Source organism: Pteronotus mesoamericanus, unplaced genomic scaffold, assembly GCF_021234165.1.
Source record: "Pteronotus mesoamericanus isolate MK-2021 breed Mesoamerican mustached bat unplaced genomic scaffold, CSHL_Meso_final contig_291, whole genome shotgun sequence".
Classification (NCBI taxonomy): domain Eukaryota; kingdom Metazoa; phylum Chordata; class Mammalia; order Chiroptera; family Mormoopidae; genus Pteronotus; species Pteronotus mesoamericanus.
Genome location: NW_026555124.1, coordinates 4,442,341 through 4,466,596, shown reverse-complemented (window position 1 = coordinate 4,466,596; position 24,256 = coordinate 4,442,341). Strand labels below are relative to the sequence as shown.

At 37.6% G+C, this 24,256-nt stretch overlaps 1 protein-coding gene across 2 annotated transcripts in view; it reads right to left on the bottom strand.

Moving 5' to 3' along the window:
* EFEMP1 (EGF containing fibulin extracellular matrix protein 1) overlaps positions 1–24,256 on the bottom strand; it is a 66,751-nt gene that overhangs the window by 14,942 nt on the left and 27,553 nt on the right. For both annotated transcript variants that reach the window (XM_054575423.1, XM_054575424.1), the window contains exon 5: positions 3,448–3,570. In XM_054575423.1, the coding sequence (XP_054431398.1) occupies positions 3,448–3,570 (123 nt within the window). The remainder of the gene's footprint in view (positions 1–3,447; positions 3,571–24,256) is intronic.

Sequence of the window (24,256 nt, the reverse complement as noted above, 5' to 3'; positions counted from 1 at the left end):
ATGAGAATATCAGTTTGAGGATTAAAACTTTATTTATAAAGACAAGTATAAAAGAACTATTGGATAATTGAGTGATGTGCATAAAACTAAGAGAAAGAAGGGGTAGGCTGCTGTTTAGTTGGCGACTTTGGCTTAGTCATTTAAACATTCAGGATCTTGGTTTTCACTTTTGTGAAATGCAGGCAGTAATGCTTGTTATGTGTATCTTATGACGTTTCTGTGAGCATCAAATGAAAGAACACTGTGGAAGGAAGAGGATTCTAAACAAAAGTGCCCTTCTGACACATTAATGAGGCATCCCAGCCTGTATCCTTCTCATATAAATATTTCCAACCATCAAGTGCTCAACTGAGAACTTGCAGAGTAGGAGTAACATCTTAGAAGTATAATAAAACTTCATTAATTCATGACTGTACATGTTGTGACAACTCCAACATGGCATGCACAATTTAAAATAACAATTATGCATGTACAATGTAAGACTATATAGTGACACAATCTTATAGTTAAAAAAAAAAAGTGAAAACAAAACTTTATGCCCAGCTCTTCTGGTACTTTAATAACTGAAAGTGTGGGAGGCATTGTGTTCAGGCGGCCTCAGGGTAATTTGAGTTTGCATCTGGCAATTACTAGCTCAGTGTTAACCTCTTGGGGCTTCCATTTCCTCTTCTGTAAGTAATCGTACAACAATGTGGTAGAATTATTGGAAAGATCACATGACATAATGCAGGGAAACCTCCTTACACAAAACAGGTAGAAATAAATGGGAGCTATTATTGATAAGTTACAAAACCTATTTGATTTAACTTGAATATTGAAATGAATGGTAATGATATGCACATGGCCTCCCCTCTCATTGATTTCCGTGTCTACTCAAATGTCACTTTATGAAGACCATCTCTGACCATCCATATAAAATAGCTTCTTCTGCATTATCTATTCCCCTATACTGTTTGTATTTCTTTGTAACCATGGACACTCCTTGACGTTGTGCTATATGCTTATTTGCAACTTGTCTGTCTCCCTCACTATAATGCATGGCAGATAAGACTTATCTCTTCCTCTTGAGGTGGAGGTAGAGTATTTTTTATCTGTTCATTGCTGTATGCTTAATACCTGGAACAGGGCCTGGCATAGTAGATGCTCAATAAACATTAGCTGAATGAATGGAAACATCATGCCAACTAAGAGCAATTTTAGAATAGTTCTTCCTTGTACCCAGTATTATACCCAGGTGCCAGTCTCAACAGCTAATTTGTATACATGGTACTTTCTAATAGTTCTACAAGGGCTGTGATTCTGTACCATTTGTTTGTTCACCATGATGTCCCAGCACCTAAGACAGTGTCTGCCGCGCAGTCAACTCTCAATAAATATTTCGTGAATAAATGATGTGTGTCTTTACAACCAGAAAATGTTCAAGGCATTGTTATTTGCTAGCACTGTGTTTAGCACTGCACGTTTAGAATGATGATAAATATGCATACATTCTATCCCTATCTAGTATGGGCATGAAAACACATTACTGCACAGGATGATAAGATCAACAATAGAAAGGTGTATAAGGGACAGAAGGAGCACTGTGCTATGCAAAGTGTGGCCTGCTGACTACGGCTAGCCCGTGGACTATTTAGACTAATCTGCAATGAATAAGTACAGAAAATGAGAGTAGTTGTTCAGGAATAGCAATGTGATTTTGCCACATTTTTATTGTAGTTTGTAGAAGAGTTAATATGCAACAGATAGGAACTCTACGAAAAAGATCCATGAAAATTTGAGGAATACTGGCATAGAGGAGGGAGTGACTAATTATATTGGGGTAGATCATGGACAACTTCCCAGAGGAAACGACCCTGAACTGGGATTTGAGAGTAAAATAGGAGTTTGCCAGGAGTGTGTGTTCCTCCTGCTGAAAGAGTTTACGTAGGGGCACCAGAGTGTGACACTGAGTGATGTATGTGGGATAAAGCTGGAGTAGCTTTGTTTGTTTGTTTGTTTGTTTGGTGGGAGAAGGTTGTTCAGAGTTGGGCAAGGATCAGATTAAGGAAGACCTTATATGCTCTGTTGCGGAATGTAGGATTGGTTTTATGAGTGAGAGAAGTACCACGTGATGAGACTAAATTTAAGAATGTCTCTTCCTACCATATCAAAAAGAGCTATAAACATTTGGTCCATTCTCTTTGGTACTTCCCACAGTAGTTTGAGTTAGTTCTTTTTCTACGCTTTTTATGCTCTGAATTGTTTATTTTCCTCACTAATACAGTGGACAAAACTTTCGTGTCTGTGCAGTTTCCCACACAATCTTCTCCTAAATCACAGCTTCAGTCACTGCAAACCCTGGGCCTTCCTGGGAGGCTGGGCAGTAACCCCAGCCTCTAGGAGCAGCCCGTGGCAGGCAGAACTCCACTGGGGCCCATGAGGAGCTCAGTGTTGACGTCTAACATCAACAGCTCACATTTGCAGGCGAAAATGGATGCTGGTTGCCTGTCCCCACATCCTGAGCCTCTGTTTCTTAGAGAAAATCAGGACTTTTCACTTCCATGATACAAAGTGGTATATAAATCAATGGTCAGAGGGAGTCAATTAAAGAATTTCATGCACAGTGCTGGGCCTCATAAATGAGCCCAGAACACTTTAGTTTTCCTCTTATTTGCCAGTTGGCCTCCCCACACCGTGTTCTTTCAGTCATTCAAAAAACATGCCTAGAGCGTACTTGACGGGCACTCTTCAAGGACTGGAGAGACAGCGGTGACACAAACCAGACCTGGCCTCCGCCTTGAGGGAGCTCGAGGAGAGCTCTCAAGTAGAAGCACATGCTGCACTTGGCTTTGCATCCTTAGCACTGCACCTGCTTGCAGCATAAAGAATGTTTAGTATGTTAACTCATTACATAATGACAGCACACAGCTATTCAGCCCATGGCCAGGTGCTGTTCTAAGCATTTCCACACATGAGCTTCTGAAGCAGGGGGAGAATTATCTCGACAGTACACTGTGAAAAGTGAGATAGAGAATTCCAGTAACTCACCCAAGGTCTGAATGTGAGTCAGGGGTGGTGATGGGGTTTGAACCTCACCATTTACCTTATAGACTATGTTATGCTGAAACCAGTGAATGAACCCCATATTATCACTGTTTAAATGTTATGGTCCCCAAATAGCTAATTTAAAATTATTCCCTCAGTTGCTTTTATGGTCCCATTCATATTCCAAATTTCTGCTTTTGCTTAGTCTAACATGTAACCAACACTTTGATATCCAGAATATATTCAAACTTTAAGGCTAGTTTTTCGTGTGAATGTGAAAAATGGATTGGCATTCAATGAAAGCATAAGCAGTTGTTGGCTATCATTCTCTGAATAAATTTGAGTGCCTTGTTTTGAATGCCTGAGGTTTAAACAATTAAGATGTTCAAGATAGGACTTTGCTGACTGCACCATTGTACTTACCCACACACTGCTCTCCTCGCTTCTGAAACCCTGTCGGGCACTGACAGGCAAAGGAGCCACGCAAATTGATGCAGACTTGGTCAGCTCGACAGTTGTGAATCCCTGCAGTGCACTCATCTACGTCTGTTAAAGACACACAACACAGAAAGAGTTTGAGTTGGTTGTGAAGATGTTAATATTTCCTCTGTATCATCTTAATACTTTTTTAAAGGAGATTTTATTTGTTTATTTTTAGAGAGAGGGGAAGGGAAGGAGAAAGAGAGGGAGAGAAGCATCAATGTGTGGTTTCCTCTCACGTGCCTCCTACTGGGCATCTGGCCTGCAACCCAGGCATGTGCTCTAACTGGGAATCGAACCAGCGACCTTTTGGTTCGCAGGCTGACACTCAACCCACTGGGCCACACTAGCCAGGGCATATCATAATACTTTTCTTAAAGAAACTGAGTTTTTAGTTTATTTTTAAAACATTACTCTGCAATATTGTTATATTTGAAATACTTTAAATGATAAATTATTTTCAGTGTTCAGAAAATAATTTCATAGATGCCAGTATGCACCACTCAGATGTAACCAATGCCGATGTTTTGCTCTGCTTGCCTCAGCTCACTTGATTTTGTTAAGAATTGGAATATATCAGACATATCTAAATCCCTACTCCACCCTCATTCCTTTCCCCACTCACCTACCACTGGCCTGGGAGGCATGAGTCCTTCTCTGAGATGTTTTTACTTGTTTAATATACAGGGATGCACCCATTAGAATATACAGTGTTGTTTTGTGTGTTTTAAAGTGTAAATAAATTGTATGATACTTGTTGTTTCCACCCAATATATTGCATTTGAAATAATTTCTATTGATGAATCTCTAAAACTCTGCCCAATAACAGTATAAATCAAACTTTAATATTATGTATGCCCTGTTGCTGTTTGTGGGTGTGTTCAAACTCTAGGGTAGCATAACTGTGTGTATAAACCTTTCATTGCAAACTTCAAAATGCAAAGGATTTAATTTGGCCATATTCCTCCAGGAAAGATAGGCTGGTTTAGTGTACGACACGTATTTTCCCAAAGCATCTCAATTCTGGGGATAATAGAGTAAAGGTGAACTAAGGAAAAGGTAGGTTATAGTTTTAGAAAAGTAAAAAAAAAGCTCAGTCATAATATAATAAACCTGTTATAATAAATTTCTTTGGGATCAAAATGTGATGTGAATATGTGTGTATACATTTATATTACACAATAATTTATAAGTGATATTTAATTTTGCCTTATCTGCACCAGCTTTGTAATCATTCAGATCTCTCTCCTCTCTCACAATATGCAGTTAAATAGCACAAGTGAAAGGATTATGTGATTTTGGCATTCTTTCAACAACTTAAGACTCTAAGTGTCATTAAAAAATATAGCCTTGTAATTCCTTGATGACAAATTTAGCATAAAAACTGTGGCAAGCTTAGAGGTTCTTAGAACATCACTGTGGTAGATCCAGGGTGGTGCTTTGGGCCAAGAATCAATAATAAAAAAAAATGAACCATCAGTTAGAATTTATTCTTCAATTCCTGCCCTTCTCTTTAAGAAGCTCAGAATGTTGCCATCCATCTTCCTAATATTTCCAAGGAGAATTATTGCACTTACACTACCCAGTGTAATAATGTAGGAAGTTCAGGTTATAAGAGGGTTGTCCTCAGATATGGGCTTCAATTAGCTGGGTGTGGAAATGATACGAGAGATTCCAAAAGAATGAGGGAGGGGAGACAAAAAATACTCAAGGGATATATGGCTGTTATTGGATAATAACCTATTAAAGCAACTACTTACATAATTCTTTGAACCTGGTTTTAAAGTTTTGGTGAATTTATTTCTGTTATTGTTTTTTATTTTTGTTTTGAAATTCATTATTATTTTTCAAATCAGTGACGACAACTCTGTCCTTTTTTAGGTACTATGCAAAGGTACAGCAATCTTGCTCTGAGATTATCTTTTCTCTTTTTTGTCTTTTATTATTTTCTCATATGCACTTGATGAAAACATTTCTACTGAGGTTTCTTCAGAGCTTTATGACTTGCTAATGCAGAAATGACAGCAGAATTCCTATTGTTTTATGTCAAGAACATTTGCCAGGATTTGCAGTGATAACAGCCCTGAGAGAGATACGGCAATGGGAGATTCAGATGTGGCAAGTTTCCTGAGCACATGCTGGCAGAAGATCAAGGACCGGCTGGCTGCTGCATTTTCTAAAGGAGGCCTCACCAGTGACTGAGGCTTCTTTCTGAAACATCTCTCTGCAAACTACCTCCACCCCAATTACATTACTTGTGTCCTACAGTTTCCTTCCTACTTTCTTGTCGTTCAGTTCTAAGTCTCTTTGATAAATAGAGTAACATTTTTAGTGGTATTAATATAGCATTAAATAGATTTTAAATATAAAAAGTGTGCTCCCTGGACCTATTCCTCCTTAAGAACAGGTCCATTTATCTTCTGAGAAGGATTATTTAATAAAAATATTGGGTGAGTTAATGTGATAAAAAAGAACAAATGAAAACAACAACAAAACACCAAGAGAAATACCACTGCCTCCACTACAACTACATTCTTTTCCTTTCTCTATCAAAAAAGCAATCAGAACTGCAATAGGACTCACCTCACTTAGGATTGACTGCTAACATTTTTAATACATTTTCTATTTACCTGGATTCACTTTTATTTTTAATTCTTTCGGGGGGGGGGGTGCCTCCTGAAATGCAATAAAATGCAGTTGCATGAAACCACCTTTGTGAATTATTCCAAGGAGTTGAGTGCACGCTTTATCATATTCCTGAGCTGCACCTGCTGGTATATGAATTGACTACATTTTTACTTATGGCTTTTCTGACTCAAGTTTAGAATATTTATCCCCTCCTTTGCTCTTAGCAGCTTACCTAATGGGTTTCTTTGAATTATCTTCAACTGTATCTTATTTCAAAATAGTTCTGAATTATTCCTTACACCTAAAGAAGCACTAATTAGAAAAGTCTAATTTGTAATCTATGCATTTAATATACAGAAAATTTTTGCATATAGAACACACTAAGTGACTTCATGTTGTGGTCAATTCATTAATTTATTTAAATAAAACAATTTTATTATTTTGAAAGTTGTACTCTGAGATCCTGTTATGGCCTTCACAAAGCATATAAGTCATATTAGAAAGTTATATATGAATATACAAAGTCACATAAGAATTGTTATACATTGTTAAAATCTTTTATGATTCTCTTCTCTACTCGTACGCATTCCTATTTGTCTTAAATGTCAGAAAGTTCCATGTGATAAGAAAAACCACTAAAATATATATCTATGTCAAAAACTCAAAGCAGAAAATCCTCCCTTGTGTGGGTGAGGCAGCAGCTCTGGCTTTCTTAGGTGTGACTAGAAAAGACCTCTGCGGTGAGAATATCTGTAGTGGCAGAAGCAATACTTCATTCGTAAGGAAAAGTACTCAGGTTAGCCGTGGTTTTCCTCATAATCTAAGAAAATGTATTCTGGATAGAAAAGTTTTTGTTTGGTATTTACTCCATCTATAACTTTTCCTTGACAGTTAGGCTGCCAGTTAACACATTCCCTGGACCCTGGACCCTGGACCCTGGACCCACCCTCTGTGAGGACGGAGCCTATTGTCTTACCTTTGCTCTGTATTCCTAGTGCCCAGCAGCATGCATAAAACATGGTGGTTTTTCAATGAATACGTGTTAATAAATGGATGAATGAGTCATGATTGCGGAAAACTGAGGTCTAGAATTTAAGGAAAGTAGGAACAGTGTTTTATTTCACAGAACTTAACATTTACAAGATGGGTTAACAGGCAAGATGTGAGAGAAAAAGAGCAAGATCAACAAGATGTCAGCAAATGAAAAAGGATGTGAAGCAAGGGCATTGAAAAATGCAGATGCTCTGCGGAATAAGGCAGTATCAGAGAAGGGTAGCTGTGGATGGTTTTCCAGAAGAGGTGAGTTTTGAGTGGCATTTTGAGGAAGGTGAGGTACATGGATTGATAGAAGTAGGAAACTCTTTCTGGGCAGAAAGCAGGTTGCATTAGAAAACACTGACAAGACAACAGCTGGAGTCAGCACGGCTGGGGGCGCTGTGTGTGAGGAGCCTGGTGCTGTGCCTGGCTGAAGGTGCTCATAAAATGGTAGTTCAAGTTATGAACAAAATTCAGGGGCCTTAAAGGTGAGACTAGAATTTGGACTGAACATCACAGGGAACAGTTCCAAACCATGTGGACATAGCCTAATGTAAGCATTACTAAAGAACAAAATAATAGAGTGTGCTTCCTAAAATATCACAACACGTAAATCGACTCACATTTCATCTTTCTAATGCATTAAGAATAGCTAATGGCAATATTTGGTGATTCCCTCATTTTTCAAAAATGTGCCCATGTTCTCCCTCCTAGTGATTTATACTATTGCAGGTCCCTCTCTTGCTGACGTTGGCACCATGCCTGCTTTAAACAATAGTTTGATCTTTGCTTAGCTCGCACTCCTCGCATACTGACCCCCAGTCTATACGACTGCGTATCTAGTTTTCTTGCAAAGTTAGTGGAGTTAACTATGTCCACGTCTTTTTGATGTCCATTAAGTCCCTGCTTAGGCCCTTATTCTCTCTGTTTTTGGCTCCTTCCCTTTAGTCTGACTCATATTTCCCAAACCCCTGACTCATGCAGCTTTCTCTCTCTTATGCAACATTTTAATCTCTGCAACGTTCTTTCCACAATTTGATAATTTACCACAACATGGAGTCACTTAGTGTGTTTTGTGGGCAAAAATTTTCTGTATCCTAAATGCTGTACATTACCAATTAGACATTTCTAATTTGTACTGCTTTAGGTTTAAGGAATAACTAACTCAGAACTACTTTGGAATAAACTACCATCAACAAGTGATGAGAATACACTGAAACAGGAGGAAGGGGATTGGAATTCTTTTGTTCTGTCATCACCTATGTGATCCAGGGCCAAGTATCAATTCTCTTTCTCTCTGCTTCTCCATCTGTAAAATAGATGGTCTATCCCTAATGATAGTGCACAGATTTTTTAAAAAAATGTTCAGAATCTTTAAAATATATCTCTTTGTATCCTGACTGTACACTGAGAGTAAAATAGCCATATCTTTACTGGTTCTGTGTGGGACTCTGTGCATGCTTTGGAAAGATTATTTGATAGTGCTGTCCCTTGAACTCCTGTAAAGAAAAGGTAGTGGTTAAATTCAAGTTGCTGCTAATTCTTAAAATTCTTATGGATTTAAAAGTTTGTTATATTTTCCGCAATCATGCTGATTTAATCTTATAAAGGGAGTAAAGTAGGGGGAAAAAAAAGGTCAAACATTCATGTTTGCTGTAAGAAGGAGTTACTTTACTCCTAGCCTTTTCTTTCTATTTTCTTCTTTTTTTCTTCATACTTTTAATGATTTACGTAGATACCCGTCTGCTCAAAGTGATTGATCCTAATCCTTTTTAGTGACAGGACAATAAATTAGTTCTTAGCAAAGTATTCTTTCTACTTACTTTATGAAACTTTTTCAATAAAAGGGACGAACTGGGTGAGGATCTTATAGTTATTTAGGTATTCATCTTATTTTCCAATATAATCCTGGGAATACGAACTACTTCAACAGGAGCTGAGGGCATTTCTGTTTTACTGCTGCCTCGTTCAGTAATGGCTATCGATAACAATAACCTGAGTATATTATGTTGATTGAAATCTGATTGAGAAGGTATGTAGTATTTTATATAACTTCCTATGCAGATTTGTTAAAATTCTAAAATTAATTGGTATAAAAATAGATAAATGCTTGGCAATCCCTAGACACCTATTATTTGATTAGGAAGTCAGATTGACAGACCTCTGAATTAACCCTCATCTCAGCCCTGGGGAATAAAGAGGTGATTTCATCATGCGCAATTTATGGGTGAGGCAGGAGGATGTCACTGAAATGTGACTGGTGAGGTAACCTGCCCAAGGTCACAGAAGGCAGAAATTCAAACCCCAAATGTCCATTTTTGCCTCTATATTTTAGGCGTCCAGAAAGACTTCCTAAGAGTTCTAGATAGCAGCAGCTTTATTGTAGTTATATATATTTAATTTTCCTTACAATTGAAGAGGGGGTTGTTAATCTGTAGCGCCTTGATTCCTCCCTCGTGTCTTTCTTCTATGTTAGAATAACATTCATGGCCCTCCAAGTCTTCTGTTTCCCTCCCCACTCCTTAGCCAATTATCAACAATTTTTGTCGAAGACTTTCTATTTCCCTTGCTGCTTCTTTCATAGTACTGGAATCAGATTTATCTGGGCCAAATGCCCAGTTCTAGTTAGCTTTACACCCGCCTGAAATTATCAACCAGAATTCACCCAAGCTAAGCAGTGCTAGTGGAGAAAATAAATACTGATATTAAGTAACACAAGAAGGCTGTCTTCATCCATGGCCAGCAGTAGATTTATAGTTCTAGATTCTTATCTGTTCTGGCAAAACAGATTTTTAATAATTTGGTGTGCTTTAAATGATAAACAAAAATATCACCAAAATCAACAAATACCAGTCTCCCTGATAGTTCATGTTTTTGTTTTAGAAGGGGAAGTTGGAGAGTCAAGTGTCCTGAAGTCCTTATCCTTGCACTGTGTTCTATCAGAACCTTGAAATACGCTGTTCCCAAGAGGAAAAAAATGCTACATGTACTTGGGAGTTTTATTTTCCAGCAGTATTTATGGATTTTCACTGCAAATCGATCCTCTATTATCCAGTCTCCTCTGTAGTTAGTAGTGTTAATTTGCAAGATGATTGGATGAGGTTAGACATAGGATACATGAATGTAGGCTGGGGGGAACCCACTGATGCATGTGAACACTCAACTCACGACTCATCTCTATTGTGCACAAACCAAATGAACCAGTCAGTCATAGACTAAAACAGGAGAATGAGCAAGGAAACAAATACCTTAATTCTCATTCTTCAGGTCTTTTTGCATACTGGCAAAGTGAACCTCATTGCTTTCAGAATCTTAAAGAAAAAACATTTTCTGCAAATAAATAATTAGTTGTTAGGTATGCTCTCTGGCATCTCTGTGAATGTTTTACCCAGCTAACCTCCCGTTTTTATTCTAAAACTTAATGATCCATTAAGCAAATGTTTAGTAAAAGATGATCCTAGTATTTGGGATGAATTTACAACCAGCCATCAATCTACAACCTTGTGGAGGTAAAACTATATTTTGAAATGCATAGCCTTTGTTCCTGGGTAGCTCAGTACGAGGAATTAAAGAACCTCTGTGTGAAAATTCAAGCCCATCCCATACAAGCCGTGGAACCGGTCTTTGAAGGAATTAGGATCCCACCTTATTATGGGATGCCTATACACTGACAGTTCAATTGTGTTTTCCTGGTGCTCCGCTACTTCATCTTGAACCTTCTACCCCCGCCCATCCTGAGCTCCAGATCAAACCCCTGGAAAGCGACGAACTGAATGGAGACTGACTGCATTCAACTGAGTCCACCATGCCCTGCCTTTGTGCTGTGATTTGATTCCTGGCCCCTTTTCCTGAGTCCTTACAGCCAGATTAGTCAGTCTTCCTAGCCCAAAGTACACACATTCCTGGCCTACTCCTTCAGGCCAATCATCACTTGAGGTCACATAGGCCCCTGGCTATGGCAATGCCAATTATAACAAGCATGGCTTGGTGACCTCCTAATCGTATGAGACCAATTACATTATACTTGTTCGTTCAACAATAAACAGCTTTTGTGCTCACTAAATTGAGGCATACTACTAAATTTGCTGAGTGTAACTTGGCAATATTTCTCTAAGTCATTAACTGCCTAAGGCTTTTGAAATAAAGTATATCTTTGTGCCTCTTGCCTTTAGAACATGTTACCTTCTTGTGTGTATTTTCCTATCCATTTCATTACATCTTACTTATGTTTCTGCACAGTGTTTCCCCATATGCCGCAGGGCCCTTACGTTTTTCTGAATTCCAAATGTAGCAAAGAGGGAGAATAAAGGGGGAGAAAGGTTACTCAACAAATTTGCACTAATACCTTTTTATTTTCTCTTTTTCATTTAAAATTTTAGCACAATGAGAAACAATGAGAGCATAAATATGTAGGTAAATCTAAATGAATACCGAATACATAAAACAAGAATAATAAGGTCTTCAGGGGTTTATAAAATCTCTAGAATAAGAATAATAGCATATAGAGGGTGAGTGGAGTTTAAATAGTTCAAGGTCCTTGAAATGTCTGGGAAGAGGTAAAACTACTAATTAATTTTAGACTTTGATGAGTTGAGGATGCATATTAAAGTAATCTCCAGAAAACACTAAGGTGTACTAAAAAATTCTGAAACTACAAAGCTAATACAGGGGAAAATGAATACAAAAGTTTCCATCATTTTAGAGAGAAGGCAAGAAAGGAAAAAAAAGGAAACTAAAATGTACTGAATACATAGAAGGCAAATATAAAATGGCAATTTAAAGCTAACCATGTTAATAGTTACATTAAATGTAAGTGGCTTAAATGCTCTTAATAAAACCCCCAAATTCTCAGGTTGATTGAAAACATGGAACCTACATAAGCTGTCAAGAGATACAATTTAAATATAATGACACAGATAGAGTAAAGAAAAAAGATAAAAATTTATCAGGTAACACTAACCAAAAGAACTTGGCTTTGCAATATTAATATCTGACAAAATTGACTTTAAAGGGAAAAAGATTATTAGAGAATAAAAAGTAATACTATGTAATAATAAAAGCTTTAGTTCTCTAGGAAAATATGGAAATTTTAAATTTAACTACACTTAATCACTTGGCTTCAATACAGATAAAACAAAAGTGGATCAAATTAAAGGGAATAATGGATAAACACAATTGGAGTAAGAGATCTAGCATACCTCTCTCCATTAACTCAAAGAATAAGCATACATTTTCAGAAATGAATAGAAAATATGAATAACATGATTAAATATTTTGACATAATTGACTTCTAGAACACTGTAAAGCAAACATAACCTTTTTAAGTATTGAGAGAAACCTAAAAATAAAATGACTGTATGCTGGCCTAAGGCAAGATTAGATAAATTTCAGAAATTACAACATGCATTTTTTATTTTGTAACTACAATGTAAATAAGAGAAAAAACAACACGGAGAGATGGCCTACCCAGAGAGATCAAGAAAGTGCTGGACCCCTTCCCATACACCTTGCCCTCTGCAACCCGTCCAGGTGGAGGGTCATTTGTATCCTTTATCATATCCTTTTATAATAAACTGGCAAATGGTAAGTTAAAACAGAAAGATAGAAACAACAACAACACTAGAAAAATCTCCTTATTTTGGAAAAGAAGACATGCATTTCAAAACAACTTATGACTTAAAGAAGATAACAAAATTAGTATCTTAGACTTCTCAGACATGTGGTGTATACACATACATCTTTGTGTAGTTGTAAAGATTACTTTTATCATTTACCCTCTAACATCTGCAAAACTTGCTTGATGGTAAATGCTTTTTAAAACTGTGTAAGGAAAGATCTCATCTTTAGTGATTTTTTAATATCCACTTCCTTTAGCAAGGAAGCAATGAAGAAATCTTACACTTGGTTGACCCAAGATAGTGGAGGAATAGATGGATGTTATCCCTGCCTTCACTAGGACCAAAATGGAATTACATCTGAAATATAGAGCAATCGTCCTGAGTAGCTGAAAAGAAGCCTTATAACCAAAACTTTATAGAAGAAGCCACATCAAGACTGGTAGGAAGGGTGGAGATGAAAAAAGGGCTGGTCCTGCTTCCACAGATGGCAGCTGAGATTCCAGAGGGATATCTCAGCAGCAATGGTTCCCCATGAGGAGCAAGAGGTCTCAACCCCACCCAGAGCATGAGAGCCAGGAAGAAGCACCTACATAATATCTGGCTGTGAAACTCAATGGGAGTTCTGTTTGCCAGGAAGAGACAGAAGTTGGCTAGAGACACAGACGCCTTCTTAAAAAGCCAACACACAAAATCATTTTGCAGGCACTCACCAAATCCAGTGGAGGGAGGGCAGAGCAGACTACAGTCATGTGAATAGAGACTGGGGTTTGTGGCTCTGAGGATATAGCTGAAGGGATAGCCACCAGGATCCCTGACCTGAGTCTTTCTCCCACATGGCTGACATCATCTCTCTTGGGTGGAGCACTCTCCTCCATATGGCCTATGCTTGGGGGAATACAATAGCCCCGCCCTCTTGACTCCCTATCACCCACCCTCTGCTCTGCTGAGGAGTCAGCTGCCTGGGCCAGGGTGTATAGGCTCAGGGGGTGCCAGGGACTGAGTTGTGTGGCTCTGGGGAGGGGTCTACTCCCTCCTCCTCCCAAGGCTGAACTGGCACCTTCCCCTCAAGAGAGATCCACTAGCCCCACCATCCCTGACTCCCAGTGGCCCTGCCCTACTGAGATTGAGCTATGGACAGAATCTGGGATAGCCTGAGTTGTGTGGCTCTAGGACAGGGGACATTTTTCCCTCGCATGCCCAACTGGTACAGAGCCCTCCTTCACATGGCCTAATCTTGGTCTCTTTGGACCTAATAAACTCGGCTGGTCTCACTCTGACAACTCCCCGAGACCCCAGTCCACCACAGAAGTGTGTGAGCACCCAGCAGGTGGCAGCCAGACTTGATATACCCTGGGACATTTGTTGAGTAGTCTAAGACCCAGCACTGGCACCAAGTTTGAACCTGTGTCTATCTAGTGAACACGAACTACCCCTACCTGGTGACTCACTGAGAACCTACCTTATGTAACTCAAGTACCACCAGAGGCTCTTTCAGTGACTGAGCCTAACAGGCAGCCAGCAGGCAGAGACAGGCAAAGGTGGATCTTGGGGTTCTTTGGGACTTTTGCTAACCTGCCCCTGAGTCCCATACTGGTAAAAGCCAGGCTTGGTGTGCATCTTGGTCCTTCCTGCATATACCTGGGTCCAGCAGAAGCAGTCACAAATAGTGGGTTGCTGTGTAGCTCCAAACAGGTTGCCCAGGGCCAGTCACAGGCAGCAACTGACATTGGTCAGCCCAAGAGTCCTCCCGAGAGGCCCAGAACCAATACACCCAGAGGCTGGCTTCAGACAACATCAGAGCAGGATCTTATTAGCTTCATGGGCAGCACATGAAAAGGGCAAACTTGGCAGGTACCAGAATCTGCTGAGGTGAATTCCACTTCAGTGGCTAGCACCTGCACAGCAGCTTGTATAATGTGATCAGGGTGGGTCCTCAGAGTTCATCAGTCTGAGGGTCGACCCCATGCATGAACAGGTCAATGGCAACCAAGACTCATTTACAATAGGAGGGCCCACATAACCCAAACAAGGGACATTCCTGGAGCATCCAGCTCAAGTGATCAAGGAGACTGTGCTACTGGGTTCCACAAAACATCTACTATATAAGGCCACCCTACCAAGACTGGGAGTCAAAGCAGATCTACCTAATATGTAGAAACACAAAGAAAAAGGCATCCAAAACAAGGAGACAAAGAAACATGTCCTAAATAAAAGAACAGGAGAAGTCTCCAGAAAAAGAGCTAGATGAAATGAAGGCAAGCATTTATCAGATGTAGAGTTCAAAAAAATAGTTATAAGGATGCCCAAGGAACTTAGTGAGAACTATGACAGCATAAAAAAAGGACATGGAAACCATTAAAAAAGACCAGTTATAAATGAAGACTACAATATCTGAAATGAAGCATACACTGAAAGGAATAAACAGCAGGTTGGAAGAAGCAGAAGACTGAATAAGCGATTTGGAAGAAAAGGTAGCGGAAAGCACCTATTAAGAGCATCAAAAAGAAAAAAAATTAAAAAATGAGAATAGTTTAAGGGACAAATTTGGACAACATGAAGTGTAACAATATCCACATGATAGGGGTACCAGAAGAAAAAGAGAGCGAGCAAAGAATTGAGAACTGATTTGAAAAAACAATGACCAAAAAATACCCTAACCTGTTGAAGAAAAAAGACACACACGTCCCAGAAGTGCAGAGAGTCCCAAACAGGAGAAACCCAAAGAGGCTCACATCAAGACACACCATAATTAAAATGGCAAAGGTTAAAGACAGAGAAAGAATCTTAATAGCAGCAAGAAAAAAAATAGTTAATTACCTATACTAGAGCTCCCATAAGACTGTCAGTTGATTTCTCAACAGACAGGTTTCAGGCCAGAAGGGATTAACATGAGATATTCAAAGTGATGAAAAGCAATGTTCTACAACCAAGACTACTTTACCCAGCAAGGCTATCACTTAAAATTGAAGGAGAAACAAAGAGCTTCCCAGACCAGAAAAAGCTAAAGGAGTTAATCAGCACCAAGCTGGTATAACAAGAAACGGTAAAATTTCTTCTTAGAAGAAGAAGGGTGGGGGGAGAAAGGGAAGGGGAAGGAGGAGGAGAAGTACAAAGGAACATAGTTAAAAGAATATAATGGCAATAAATACATACCTATTAATAATCACTTTAAATGTAAATGACTTAAATGCTCCAATCAAAAGACATAGGGTAGCTGAATGGACAAGAAAAAAGAAAGCAATTTATATATGCTGTCTACAAGAGATTCACCTTAGAATGAAAGATCACACAGACTAAAAGTAAAGAGATGAAAAAAGGTAATTCATGAAAATGGAAATTTAAAAAAGCTGATGTAGCAATACTTATGTCTGACAAAATAGACATTAAAACAAAGGTTATAGTAAGAGACAAAGAAGGATATTACATAATGATAAAGGAAACAGTCTAGCAAGAGGATATAACCCTTGTAAACATTTATGCATCCAACATAGGAGCAACTAAATATGTAATGCAAATCTTGATGGGTGTAAAGAAGAGATTGGCAGAAATAAAGCCATAGCAGGGGATTTTTATCACCCCATTGACATCAATAGACAGAACTTAGGGATAGAAAATTAACAAGAAATAGTGGCCTTACATGACACACTGGATATGGATTTAATTGATATCTTTGAGTATTTCACCCTGAAACAGCAGAATATATATTCTTTTTAAGTTTATATGGAACATTTTTTAGGATAGATCACATAGTAGGACAAAAAACAAGTCTCAATAAATTTAAAAATTTAAAAACTGAAATCATATCAAGCATCTTCTCTGACCATGAAATGATATGAAGCTAGAAATCAATCACAAGAAAAAAAATGAAATACACAAAAAGACATGGAAACTAAATAACATGTTACTGAACAATGAATGGGTTAACAATAAGATCAAAGAAGATATCAAAAGGTACCTTGAAAAAAATGAAAATAAGAACACAACAACTCAAAATCCATGGAATACAGAGAAAGCAGTTCTAAGAGGGAAATTTATAGCATTACAGGCCTATCTCAATAAACAAGACATATCTCAAGTAAACAACCTAAATTAATACTGAAAAAAACTTGAAAAATAAAAACAAAGCCCGAAGTGAGTAGAAGGAAGGAAATAATAAAGATCAGAGCAGAGGTAAATAAAACAGAGTCTAAAAAAATACAAAAGATCAAAGAAAACAGGAGCTGGTTCTTTGAAAGAAAGGCAATATTGTCAAACCTTTAACCAGAATCATCAAGAAAACAAGAGAATGTGCTCTCCCTTCTGGGAGCATGCAACATCTTTCTTCCCTCTCAGCATCTCTTAAACACAAAGAGTCCTCGTGAAACTTGCAACCAGTGAAGCAATGGGCAGTGGCAGCTCATCCCAAGCTAAGCCCTTGAATCTGTCTCTAAGGCTGTCTTTTCACTGATTTCCCAGTGAGCCAAAGCAGCCCCGCCTACACTCTGTTGTGTTGCTTCCTCTATCTTAAGCCCTTCCTTGTTTCACTAGCCCCAGCTTCAATAAATGTACTCTCAAAAAAAAAAAAAAAAAAAAAAAGAGAGAGGACCAAATAATATCAGAAATGAAAGAGGAGATGTAACAACTGACACCAAGATATGCAAAGAATTGTAAGAAAATATTATGAACAATTAAATGCCAACAAATTGGACAATCTGGAAAAAATGGATAAATTCCTAGGAACATACAATCTTTCAAAACTGAATCAGGAAAAATAAGAGAATCTGAAAAGAAAGATTACAACTAGTGAAATTGAAGCAGTAATAAAAAAACTCCCTACCAACAAAAGTCCTTGAATGGATGGCTTCACAGGTGAATTTTACCAAACATACAAAGAAGAACACCTATCATTCTCAAACTATTCCAAAAAGTTCAAGGAGAGGGGACACTCCCAAGGTATTTTATGAGGTCAGCATTAGCCTAATTCCAAAACCAGATAAAGACACTACAAAGAAAGAAAATTATAGGCCGATGTCCCTGCTGAATATAGATTCTAAAATCCTCAACAAAATATTAGCAAACTGGATCCAGCAATATATTAAAAAGATCATACACCATGATCAAGTAGGATTTATTCTAGGGATGCAAGGTTGGTACAATATCCACATAATAAACATGCTATACCACATAAACAAAATGAAGATGAAAACCATAAGATCATACCAATAGATGCAGAAAAATCATTTATTAAATTCAGCACCCATTTATGATTTAAAAAAACTCTCAGCAAAGTGGGAATAGAGATATTGTACATCAATACAATGAAAGTCATCTATGACAAACCCACAGCCAACATCACACTCAACAAGCAAAAACTAGAAGCATTTCCCTTAAGATCAGGAACAATACAGGGATGTTCACTTTCACCACTCTCATTCAACATAGTACTGGCAATCCTAGCTACAGCAATCAGACAAGAAGAAGAAGTAAAAGGCATCCAAATGGAAAGGAAGAATCGAAATTGTCATTATTTGCAGCATGATACTGTATATAAAGAACCCTGCAAATTCCACCAAAAAAACCTCCCTTCCTAGAAGTGATAAATGAATTTGGCAAAGTAGCAGGATACAACATAAATATCCAGAAATCAGTTGCATTTTTATATGCCAATAATGAATTAGAAAGGGAAATAAGGCCCAGGCCATGTTGCTTGGTTGGTTTGAGTGTTGTCCTATACACCAAAAGGTGGCAGTTTCAATTCCTGGCCAGGTCACATACCTAGGCTGTGGATTCTAACCTCAGTCAGGGTGCATATGGAAGGCAACTGATGATCAATGTTTCCCTCTCACATCAATGTTTCTCTATCTCTCTCTTCCCCTCTCTCAAATCAATAAAAAACATATCTTTGGGTGAGGATTAACATATAAGTAAGTAAGTAAGTAAATAAATAAATAGAAAGAAAGAGAAACTAAGAACCCAATCCCATTTGCAATTGCATTAAATAAAATACTTAGGAATAAATTTTACCACGGATGTAAAAGACCTGCACTCAGAAACTTATTGGATACTAAAGAAAGAAACTGAAGAAGATACAAATAAGTGGGAGCATATACCATGTTAATAGATAGGAAGTATTAACATTATTAAAATGCTACCCAAAGCAATTTACTGATTCAATGCAATTCCTATCAAGATATGAATGGCATATTTCACAGAACTAGAACAAATATTTCAAAACTTTATATGGAACCACTAAAGACCTCAAATAGACAACAGCAACCTTGAGAAAGAGGAGCAAAGTTGGATGAGTCATGCTACCTGATATCAAACTATACTGGAAGGCAATAGTAATTAGAAGAGCATGGTACTGGCATAAAAACAGACATATAGATCAATGGAACAAAGTAGAGAGCCCAGAAAAAAAGCCCATCTCTTTAGTCAGTTAATATTTGAAAAAGTAGGCAAGCATATACAGTGGGGTAAAGACAGTCTCTTCGATAAATGGTGTTGGGAAAATTGGACAGATATATGCAAAAAATGAAACTAGACCACCTTCTTACACCATACACAAGAATAAACTCAAAATGAATTACTTAAATGTTAGACTGAATACTATAAAAATCCTAGAAGAAAACATGGGCAATAAAATCTCAGACATTTCTCATATATTTTTTCTGCTATATCTTCACAGGCAAGGGAAACAGAAAAAATAAACAAATGGGACTTCATAAAACTAAAAAGTCTTTGCACAGCCGAGGAAACCATCTACAAAATGAAAAGACATCTCACTGAATTAGAGAACATATTTGCCAATGATACATCTGATAAGGGGTTAATATCCAAAATTTATAACAAACTTATAAAAACACCAAAAAAACAGAACAAAAAACAATCCAATTAAAAATGGGCAAAGGAGCTGAATAGATAATTCTCCAAAGAGGGCATACAGATGGCCAATAGACATATGAAGCGATGCTCATTGTCAATAATCATAAGAGAAATACAAAAGAAAACCACAATACCACCTCACAGCTGGCAGAATGCTATCATCAATAAATCAACTATCAACAAGTGTCTGCAAGGATGTGGAAAAAGGGAATCCTCTTGCACTGTGGGTGAGAATGCAGATTGCTGCAACCACCATGGAAAGCAGTATGGAGATACCTCAAAAAATAAAAATGGAACTATCTTTTCACCCAGAGATCCCACTTCTGGGAATATATCTAAATAAACCTGAAACACTAATTTGAAAGAATATATGCACCCTTATGTTCATTGCAACATTATTTACAATCACCAAGATATGGTAGTAGCCCACGGGTCCATTGGTAGATGAGTAGATAAAAAAGCTATGGTTCATTTAGACAGTGTAATGTTACTCGACCTTAAAAAAAGGACATCTTACCCTTTGTGACAGCAGGGAAGGACCTGGAGATAATTATGTTAAGTGAAATAAGCCAGTCAGAGAAAGACAAGTACCATATAATTTCGCTTATGTCTAATGAACAAAATAAACTAACAAAAAATAGAAACCAGCTCACAGAGACAGAACAGACTGACAGCTGTCAGAAGAAAGGGGGGTAAGGGCTGGGTGAAAAAGTGAAGGGATTAAGCCAAAATAAAACGGAAGAAAAAAGAAAAAGAAAGAAAGAAAGAAAGGAAAGAAAGAAAGAAAGAAAGAAAGAAAGAAAGAAAGAAAGAAAGAAAGAAAGAAAGAAAGAAAGAAAGAAAGAAAAGGCCTCACAGACCCAGAGAACAGTATGGTGATTACCAGAGGGAAAGGGGAGTTGGGGGAGGCAGAGAGGGCAAAGGGAAGATAAATGGAGATGGAAGGAGACTTGACTTAGGGTGGTGACCACACAATACAATATACAAATGGTATATTACAGAACTGTACTTCTGAAACCTATATAATTTATTAACCAATGTCACCCCAATAAATTCAATTAAAAAAAGTCTATTGATTAGCAGCCTTAAAAAAAGGAAATACTAGACTTATTATTCTTTTTCCTGTTTGAAGAATTTTTTGTAAAGGAAGACTCTGCAGCCTTCATCACATTAAGGCATATAATTATCTAGTGATCAAAATGTTAATGTGAGCAAATATCAACTTGTGTCCATATCTTTAATATACCATTAAAGTAAATGAGACTTGACTTCTTGGTTTTGTTCCAAACTGATAATATAGTTACCATTTTCCTTAAGTTATTCATGAGTTAGCATTCATACTTGAATTTAATTTGCTGATAAGTTGTGTTTGACATACACAGGTTGTGGGATTCCTCTCTACCTTATTCTGAGTTAAAATTCTTTTGGTTGTAAAGGAAGAGCATTTAAATAACACCTGAGTTCAAGGAGTACCTAAAGGCAGGAAGAGACAAACGAAAATACTGTTTGGTAAAACTATGGACCCTGTGAAGGTGTTACTTCTAAATACTTCTCAAGTTAGTGTATAAAATAATCTTTGGGATTTCAAATGAGTTTGTGGGCATTGTACCTCACATTTCCAATGGGGAATAAAAATAAATTTGGACTATATGATCTGTCCAGAAAAAGCCAGCCATTGTTAATACAAGGAGAATGGTTTGTGTGACATCAATGTAACCCAGCAGTCAAGGAGAGGGGGCTGAAATGCACCTGCCTGAACAATGACACCTTCACTATACTAGTTGTCAGTGGAGATGGTAGACACCATTAAATGAAGGTGTGTACTGTGTGGCCATCGCATTCAAAATGACTGAGCAAGTAGAGCAATGAATCTGCATAAAATTTTGTGTGAAGCTTGAACATTCCTATGCTGAAACTATTCAGATGATTTGGAAGGCCACAGCTATGGGCAACTGGCGACTGGGAGCTTCATCATGTTAACACACCCGCTCATGCATCATGTCTTGTGCAGAATTCTTTTGAGAAACATCAAATCATCCGGGTGACTCAGCCCCACTACAGCCCAGATTTGGTGCCCTGTGACTTCTGGCTTTTTCCAAACCTAAACCACCTTTGAAAGGGAAGAGATTTCAGACCATCAGTGAGATTCAGGAAAATATGACAGGGCAGCTGACAGCAACTGGGGAAACTGTGTGAGGTTCCAAGGTGCCTACTTTGAAGGGGACTGAGGCATTATTGTCCTATGTTCAGTATTTCTTATATCTTGTATCTTCTTCAATAAATGTCCTATTTTTCCTATTACATGGATGGATACCTTTTGGACAGACCTAATCTACTCAAAGATCTCTTTTAGCTTTAAGAATCTAAAGCTAAAACTGACTTTGCTCTTCCTGGATGCTATTGTAAAAAGTATTCATTTTCCTGCTTTTCTCTCTTGTGCCCTCTCTAACTTAAAATGTTGAATCCTGAGAAACCTGAATAACATGCTCTTGCTTTTGGGGGGACATAATCACAGGTCTCTATATCTTCTTTTCTTTTTCATTTGTCAGCGGTGACTTATCCCTCCTTCTAATCTGTAATAAAAGAAGAGTCTCAAGTGGACTCATCTTTCTGGACAGAATTAAATGGCTCTGCTAGCAGAGTGAGCTGAATAGAAAGTTCTCCTCAATGTTAAATGCACTACTGTGTACCCACAAGGTTATATGCTTGTCAGGAGTTTAGGGTAGCTTAATGCCTGTTTGGCAGCATCAACTTTGAAAGTCTCATGGGGAAACACACCCTGTACCTGGTTTCTATGTTTGTAGAGTGCAAAAAGAGATGGGTCTGTGCCAGTTATGCAGTTGATGTGCTACAGGTAGATGCCAAAATAAGGCAGCCTTTAAGAGAATTTCTTTGCATGAATAAACACAGATTAAAAAGTCTATGTTCTTAGATCTGTTATAGACACTTAAAATGGTTATTGCATGAAACACATCCATGGAGTCTATCATGTTCCAAGTTTTCATTTTAGAAGAAAATGGAAAAATTGAGCAATTCATATTATTAACTTTAAAATTAGCCTAGAATTATTTTTTCCTTAGAAATGCAATAATTTGTTTGTGGAAACCTTTAAATGAAAATCTTTGGTTTCGGGCACATGTGTGGTTGATGTGGATGACTGTGAGGCTTCCAGATAGGTGTAAGGAGGTCCTCTGTCAGGGACCTTCAACTATGGGTCTTTTTCTGTGGCATTCAGAATTAGAATAATCATTCTATTTTCTCACTGCATAGTCTTTTTAAAGTCTAAATTATTTTATTTGAGATTGTATCTTTCTTTAGTTGCTTATGTTAGTTTTTTTTTTCCTAGCTTTACTACACCAAGAATTTATTATACCAGGAATTAGAGTTTATGGGAGGACTTGTTGATCTTTTGAGAAAGTCCGAGGACCACAGAATTAAATTTTTTCTTATGCAACTCACTGACAGGAAGATATGAGGTATGACTGCGAAAGAAAAGTCGGTAAGATCATGGGTTTTTGAGTTAAATGCATCTCAGTTCAAGTTCAAGCAACACCATGTTTTAATTATGTGTCCAGAAAGGTTAATTATTTAACCTTTCCGAGTCTCACCACCACATCTGTTAAGTAGGGATAATACCCATTTCATGTTATCGTGAGCACTAGCTGAAATAATATACAACCCAAATGGTACCTGGTTGACATTAAGTGCTCAAGTAACTCTAAGTTGGTGTGTATCAAGTTGGTACTTCTACTGTATACAGATGGAAGGAAGCAAGAAAACTGTAGAAAGTCAGATCTTTTAATATGATTTTCTATTTAGTACTTGAATATGATTACACATCCTATCTTCATTTCCTTGCTCAGTGTCGTATTTTGAATGTGGTCCATAATGATTGAGATCAATCAGGGGAACACCATAGCACTGAATGATTTCCCTTGCTTTGGAATATTCCAGATGAATGGATTCAAGAACAGCAAATCAGCCTTTATTTTTCAAGTTATCTTTTCATTACAGAAACTGCAAATATTCAAATAAAAGAATCTGGCAAAACAAAAGAGTCTAACATCTTTTGCTTTTCATAATATGCTGTGATATGAAAGGAAAGTTGATGACTATAGGACCCCTTCATGGCAATGGGGTGTTAATGTTTATAAAGACTATTTAGCAAGCATAACTTAACTAGAGTTCTAATTAGAACCTATATGTAACTCTGAGACAGAATTTTTGTGTGAACAAATTCTATCTATGAAAAGCTACAAAAATGTAAATTTCAGCAGCCATTTTTATTTATGTTGACTATGTTATTAAGGACAGCATGATCATTATTTTTCTAGCAGTGATGAAATTACAAATTGAAACCAGGGAACAGACAGGGAATATTTTCAAATTCAGTGGAGGTAATGGCATGTAAAGTCAGATCAAATATTTCTGGTTGTTTGTTTATAAGGGCAAGGCTCAGAGTTAGACTCTAAGATGAAAAGACTGGAGGCCTAACCTCTCAAATGAGCAAGTCCAAGGAGTTTCCACAAAACATAATGGAAATCAACATCATTTGTAGTTAATGAGGCATTCATTCAATATTATTACCCAGGAGAGTTTCGTCTGGA